The sequence below is a fragment of the Ostrea edulis genome, chromosome 1 (genome assembly GCF_947568905.1).
Source record: "Ostrea edulis chromosome 1, xbOstEdul1.1, whole genome shotgun sequence".
Taxonomy (NCBI): domain Eukaryota; kingdom Metazoa; phylum Mollusca; class Bivalvia; order Ostreida; family Ostreidae; genus Ostrea; species Ostrea edulis.
Window position 1 is genome coordinate 94,996,493 of NC_079164.1, and position 8,150 is coordinate 95,004,642.

The following is an 8,150-nucleotide window of genomic DNA, read 5'->3' on the forward strand; positions in this document are numbered from 1 at the left end:
AGCGTCCATGCACTATCAAACTATACAGTGATATAAAACTAGCGGGCTTCCATATACCTCAAAGTTATATAGGACTGGTCTAAATATGCACACTGGGCTAAATCTATAAGTACTAACTCTGTTAAATACACTGACAGTGTACTAATAGACCATGGGCCAGTAACACTCCCCCCCCTCAAGGTTTTTTTCCTACCCTATGATATTTTGAAAGTGTGTATAAAATAAAGATAAATGAAGGTTGTTTGACAAATTTATGTTGGGGCGTTTTCAAGATATGGCCATTCAACATGGAACAACGAAGATCAGTGAGAAATACGTATAAAAAAGAAGACAGTGTAATGTGGAAAGTGGTACTGAATATATTTTTAAATGTCTACAAAATACAATTTTCATAGATACATTTCATTCGTGTCTTATGAAATTATACAGTCCCAAAATGACTATTATTATTAGGATGTTCAACAGTATATTAACAGTATAATACACGGTTCATTTAGATACTATACATGCATTACCCCAATCTCCCAAAGAGTGTTGTTATTAGGTATACATTAGCTCTTTCCTGAGTGTAAAAATATGGTATGCCTTTGTAGAAGAAAATGGAAGATATAGTCCGAACGCAAATCCATGGCATAAACCTATAATTTTGACCTTGGGATCAAAGGTCAAGGTCATGAATGTACATGACACATCGTCTCATGGTGATACACTCATGTGTCAAATATGGTATGCCTATGTCAAAGAACAAAGAAGTTATGGCCCGGACACGAATCCATTGTAAAAAAAAAACCCTTTAATTTTGACCTTGAGGACAAGGGTCAAGGTCATATAGAGGTCATGAAGGTACTCGACACATCGACTCATGGTGATCCACCTGTGTGCCAAATATGGTATGCCTAAGTCAAAGAACAAAGAAGTTATGGCCCGGACATGAATCTGCACATACGGACGGACGGACAGACAGACAGAGTGATTCCTATATACCCCCCTGAACAATCCCCAACTATAATATTTAAATATTACGATTTGTACTAAACCTATAGTTTGGAAAATTATTCGGATTTCGTGCATGGAATGTGAAATTCCGGTTATTTTTAGAACATAAAAAGTAAAAATTCACTTATCCCCCAGGCCTCGATCCAAAAAAACTCTTAACTTCTATGCAGTATGTAATATACTAATTTACAATTCATTAATATTTATTGGATCGACGCTTGGGGGTTATACAAAGTTTTGGTGCATATTGTTGGATATTATCAACTTTTACAAAAATAACACAACTGTTATGGGTTCTACATGTTATAATTTCTATATGCGTGAATTTTCGCGGAAAAAACACACTGGATTTCTAAAGAAGAAGATCTAAGCTATTTCATACCATGATGGAATTTTGGAATGAAGAGACTTTATTTTACTCAAAATTACAGGGCCATATTTGGGTATTCGTGGCTCTTGTTCTTTCCCTTTATCGGAGCACTTGGTCTCTTATAGATATAGGAAGTCTCATAATTGTTCATGAAAAAGTGAAGATAATGAACAATCTTATAATGATTACACAATTGAGAGTAGGGTAAACACGGATCCTTGTTAAAGTAAATATGAGTGGTGGCATCTGCTATGCATTATTTTTGTATGGGGACGCCTTAATTCAATGAGAAACAATTTCTCGGAATTAGGAAAAGATAAAACCAATTTGTGTGTTTTACATATTATTGAACATGCATTTTTTAAAACCATTTATAAGAACACATGGACACAAGTCAATACAGTTTGAACGCAATCGCACAAGTTCTCTCTTCTTTTTAGGGGTTCCAGGGTTTCTAAATAAATACAAAATAACAAGTTGTACTCTTTATTTCAAGCATAGATATGCATAAACATAGAAAACATGTCATTCAAGCAGTGTCAAAAGTAGGTCGGATCGGAAGTGCAATATCAAATGGGTGTGTGATAAAGTTAATGCGTTATCTCACTTGCAATATTGTAGCGGTCAGTATAAGAGGGATCTTATACTACCTCGTTAGAGAGCTAGCTTTTCTAGTGATGTGGTAGAGTCTCTCTCTTGATCACGCAAGTTAAGCAACGGCGAGCGTGTTCAGCACTTGGCTTGGTGACCGCTACACGTTACAATATACACCACATGTATGACACACACATAGACGCTGAAATCATCCCGTTTGTCCTGAAGTTGAATTGTTAGTTAGCCATTAAAATCTATTTATGAAAATTGAAGGTATCGAACAGTGATCAATCTCATAACTTCTTTAAGGAATACAAAATAGGGAGTTGTTTATTTATGCAATTGATATAATTATGATCTTCCCTCTGATCATCGAATATTTTTCGATCTTTATGATGATTTATTATAATTATACAGTGTTTTGAAAACTTCTAAATCATACAGTTTTCAAAACATTATTATGTACAGAGAATTTTAAAAAATCAACTTGAAATTGTTATAAAAATTGCCAACGAAATGATAACTTCTTTAAAAGCTGACAACAATATAAATGTAGTGGTTTTTTTTTCAGGTTTGTCAACGTATTCCGTGGAGAAAACTAAACATTGTTAAACGGCATCCTGTCAAAACAGTGCTTTGTTTACTTGTTTGCTTGTTGTTTATTTTCTTCTCGACTTTCTCACCCGCCGGGACGGCACCTTCGACCACACCCATGACAACGCCTTCGACGGCACAAATGATGACACCTTCGACCACACCCATCACAACATCTTCAAACGCACCCACGACACCCTTGACCGCACCTAGGACAGCATGCAATGAAAAAATAGAGCTTTTACAGTGTTCATTTAAAGAATCCACATCTGATGACGCATTAGACATCAATGATAAAAGGGCTGTTGTGCGTGTAGGAAAGGAAATCGCACAAATTGAAGGTTTAGTTATGCTCACGTTTATGAATACAGCATTTCAACCATTTCTTGTCAATACTTTTGATTTCCATTAGTGGAACTCTTCAAATTAAAGGCGCGTAAAGTCGTGCTACCGGGACAACGTAAACAAATATGGCATTGAATACGAATTATAATCAACTGCAAAACACAACACTGATCAAAATTCTAAAGTTAAAAAAAAATTAATTATTTTAACAAGAAAAAAGACAAACTTATTAAACTATGTGAGGGAGCATAGGTACTGAATTTGCTAAATTTGACCGATATAAAACATCAACTGCAAGAAGAACTGTAAAGGTTTTACCTATGCACATCCAACATAACGAAATCTTCTTGCAAATAATGGGGATTCATATGCTTTTAAAGTTATTCTCTCAGACTATGAAGATATTTTATCATACAATTAGTGCAGGTTCATATGGCATGAACTTTGTAGGTATAAATTGGTACAGTATAAGTTTTACATGTAACAACCCACCCCCCTCCTTTTCTAATATTAGAAAATAAATTACCCATCTGTCAAACTGCAATTTTGTTTTAATTTTGAGATGTTTATAACACTAATTAACACAACTGCTATGTTTCTGAACTTCATCTAAGCTATTTCAAAAATTACATATGTCGATGGAAATCGGATATAAAACATCGATTTTTGAAACAGATGTGATGGCGTTCAAAAACACATTAGTCTTATATATTAGTGTTAGATTTTTTAAAATGTAACTTGACTAATGGCTATTTTACCATATATATATATATATATATATATATATATATATATATATATATATATATATATATATAAAAGGGGGGGGGGGTATCAACGTTTTGCTTATGTCCCGGTAATCTCGCACTTGCTCGCGAGACTTGTTTTCTTGACATGCAAGAGTCATCAAAGCGCGATAACTCTGATGGGCTGGTAATAGGAAGTATTGGATGTGCCATACGAAAAGCATGGTCAGGCAATCTCAGATTTTAGTTATAGTAACTGAGCTAAATATAAAGAATGAAATTCGTACTCTTTATCCAAAATTGAATGTTGTTTGCTTGAGCAACTTAAAACAACTCAATGAGAAGCAGAAATACTGTTCTGCCGGATTTATGCGGATTGGCATTTACAGAACCATAGTTGTGAACTGGATAATTCAGGAAAATATACCCGTATTTCTGTTTGAACTGGACGCAATGTGGTTACAAAATCCTTTACCATTTCTGATTGATACAGAGCCGTACGATTTAGCCATTATACCGACCTATGATAAATCCTTCGAGGCAGCGATCGGATTTTACTACATGAGAGCAAGCAAACGTATGAAACAATTTTGGCGGGAATTGATTCGTCGACTCATTGACTTGAAGAACATGTTTTCTTGTTTGAGAAATGAAGATCTCGTTAGAGAGAGAGATAACGACCAAATGGTTCTGCATGATATGATCAAGGAACATTATAAAAATATTATGATATACTTTTTACCACTAGATAGATTTATTGACGGAAAGTGGTATTGGAACCCGGATACACGAACATTAAGAGACGCCTTCATATTGAATTTTAATTTTATCATTGGAGTTGATAACAAAATAATTCGTGCTAAAAATTTTGAACACTGGTTTGTATCCGATGACAATGTTACTTGTTTGCCTCACAGGTATACACGTTTTCGTAATCAGTTGAGTGGATTAATGTGAATGAAAAAGAATCAGAACTTTACTGAAATATTGATTTAAAAAAGAAACTGGATTTTAGCCTATAACGTCAGGATTAGGGTTATCTTTCAAGAATCCAAAATAGCCATTCCAACTCTTGTTTATCTTCATCTTTTTGTTGAATCCTGAACTTCAACCTGAAAGTGTTTTTGTGACTGTCATTTAAATACGTAGTAACTGAATATCATTTATATTATATTCAACATTTGTAACTATATGCTTACGGAAAATTCACGCGCTTATTACATGATCGCATTTCCCCCACGCGTAAATATTTACCTTTACAGTATGTTGAACACTTTGTTTGAAATGAAAATACATCTCAATTTACAATTTTTTTGTAACACAAGTAAATATGGCTTTAGGGTAGTTAATAACAAATAATAAGTTTTCCATTGAAAATGAACGTAACCAAAGGGTACTCATAATAATTGAACAGAATTATCAAAAATGGATAAGTATTGAAATGATAAAACAAATAATTAAAAAAATCTAAAGTTATGACGCTAACAAGCTTCCATACACTATTAAAATATACAGTTTTATAACACCAGCGGGCTTCCATATACATTACGTCTCCATATGAGTGAAAAATTGTCGAGCGAGACGTTAAGGAAGATACAATCAATTAACCATATACCACAAAGTAATATAGGACACCACAAAGTAATATAGGACACCACAAAGTAATATAGGACTAATATAGATATACACACTGGCCTAAATATATAACTCTGTTACTACTAAGTTAAGGAATATCTAATTCTACCCTGAACCATAGTATATCGACTATACTAAGGTATCTACATGTTATAAGGTAAAATCTAACAACTAAAACTCTTTCCCGAACACTACATTATGTTTATGTACTGCATATTGAAAACCCTACTCTATGTAGAAGAACAGAAGCGAACACGAAGTTCTTGTAAAGCAAGAACCTCAGTTCTTGACCCTAGCAAAGTGACTAAATCGTCGAAGGTGTAGATTTAGAGCGCAGACTACCCAGTAGGGGCCCTGCTACACTAGGTTTGTTGCTGCGAGGCGACGATGGTGGTCGACCCTCGGATCCCCTGGACACGGGGACGGGTCTTCTTGAAGATCCGGGGATGGTTGGGTCCTCCAGAAGGGGATGGATGGAACCATCTCCTCTTCCTCGAGTCGGGGAAGGAGAGTGACTAAATCTCCTGATGCACCAATGAGGTGCTAAATATAAATGCTCAATCTCATAAGCCAGGATTAAGCCTCTTAGCCAATGAAATTGCAGAAAACAAATTACGTTAGAGAAGACTGGCAACATCGAAATATTGATTTTACACAATGCAAGGTGAAAATAATATCATAACTCCGAAAAGGAATACAAATTAAAGTAAAGACTAGGACAAACACAGACCGTTGGACATAGCAGAGGTTGGACCAGGTGCCTAAGAGGAGTAACTATCCCCTCTCGACCGGTCACATCCGCCTTGAGGCCTATATTTTGACCAGGTATACGGAGTAATCCGTAGTCAAAATTAAGAACGGCATAACAATCGGCATTAAGCACGTCAGACAGCATCTGACCCAATGAGAGGTTGTATTGGCAAACTAGGCCATTATAATTGCCTTACGAAAGAAATAGAAACTACCCCACAGCGGGTTTATTCCCCGGGTCTAAAATTTGGCGATTTGATGGCTCAAAGGTATGCTAATAATTTTAGCGGAATAAATTTTTAGCGGACAGGGAAGAATTGTCTCTATTTCAAATACTGAAGTCCCAATTAGGTGCATATTTGGCGCGTAAAATTTTGTCGGAAAGCTATCTAATCGCTAAAATAAGCCAATATTTAACCCCGCGGAAAAAAACCCGCTATACGGTATTTTAGACATACAAAACATGTTGTATATGCAATAACTACATGTACGTAATTTAAGGCTAGTCAACATCAAAATTGTTACACATCACACTAGCACTACATGTACGAGAATTCGAATGTAGTGAAACTGTGCTTACACATAAAATATATTTTAAAACACTAGTTCATTGAAGAACTGTTTGAATAGGTCACACAGGATTTTTTACTGGAGTTGGACTTTTATAAAAGTAATATGTTACAAATTTACATAACCATAACCAATGAGATTCATATATAAAACCTCAACTATTATCTTTTAATATACAACTGTTGGTGTTATGATTTTCAAATTTGTAGTCCGTCGATGAGGACGTTAAATGACTGTTCCATATCAAGATCACAACCCCATGGCACGTAAAATGTATATGGTTTTCGAAAATAGCTGGTTCATTGCGGGCCGCCACAGGGTCTCAAAATTTTAAAATCCGTTCCATGCATCTCTATCAGTTTGTCACCGAAATATGACTAAAATATAAAAGACTACTGATCTTGGTACAAAGATATATACTTACAACAAGTATATTTCTAATATGTATATTTTCATGCATCCTTCCCATTATTTCTTAACGCTGTGCTGCTTTTTCTTCTTTTCTTTATGTACTGTATAAGTTTGGTATTTAGGCCCGATGAGTCGAGTGTTTGATTTATTTCTAAACTGCCTGTTAACATAAAGTTTGTGAATAGACACATGTCACTATAAATAAATAAATTACTATAGTGATGAACCTGCGGCGTATAAGCGGCATTTTCGTGAATATTAAGGTTTGATCTCTGCAACTTCCTGGGTCACTGCTTTCTGGTAATGAACTTTATCCTCAACAATGCCATGTAAACTTTGCGTTTGTGAAGTCAGTGAACTTTGATATTTGAACTGTGATGGTTGATGAACTTTTTAGCAACACTTTTGTATTTGTGTTGTATATGCATTTGTTATTGGGGCATGCTCTTTGATTGGCGACCCATTACTCATGTTGATATTTGATTTGTATTTGTAATTACATGTAATTCAAAACAACCGTGCCCATAATATCGTCATATCTATTATAATTAACTTCAAACAATTATTTTATTTTGTTACACTTTTCTGAGATAAAATGTTTTATAGACATAACGCGGTACTGTAAGAATCGTGATCATTTGTTACAGGGCTAAGAACAAGGTACGGTTGTATACATAAAAAGGCCCAAAAAAATTCTCTCTATAAAATGTGTCTGGAATTAACCTTAATCAGCGTTTTAAGAAAGTAAAATAAATGCCAGGTATACTATGTCAACAAAATCAGAATTATAGTTTTAAATGGATAGCATTATGACATCATGAATAAGGCATTTCCCGCCTTTTTCTCAAAATAAGCCTGAAAACTGTCAAATGTCATACAAATTATTGCTCAGGAAAAGATGTGCACATTTGTCGAGCAAAATGAAAATGATATATATTGTGTATTATTTTGAGATGAAAAACATGCTTCAATATGAATTTGCTCGACGCATGCGCTGTATGTTTCCTAAAAGGAAAATCACCTGAATTTGTGGATATTTCCATTGAAAATGGCATTTTTGCAATTTTATGCCAACTTCAAGCTCTCGTCATATGACACAAATCATTTTGCTGATCAAACTGAGTGAATTTTGGGTTTGC

At 34.8% G+C, this 8,150-nt stretch overlaps 1 protein-coding gene across 1 annotated transcript; it reads left to right on the plus strand.

Moving 5' to 3' along the window:
• Positions 1 to 3,867: 3,867 nt before the first annotated feature.
• LOC130048425 (uncharacterized) lies at positions 3,868 to 5,553 on the plus strand. The gene has a single exon (XM_056145094.1). The coding sequence runs from the start codon at positions 3,868 to 3,870 to the stop codon at positions 4,600 to 4,602; it is 735 nt and encodes a 244-aa protein (XP_056001069.1). The 3' UTR covers positions 4,603 to 5,553.
• The last annotated feature ends 2,597 nt before the right edge of the window (positions 5,554 to 8,150 follow it).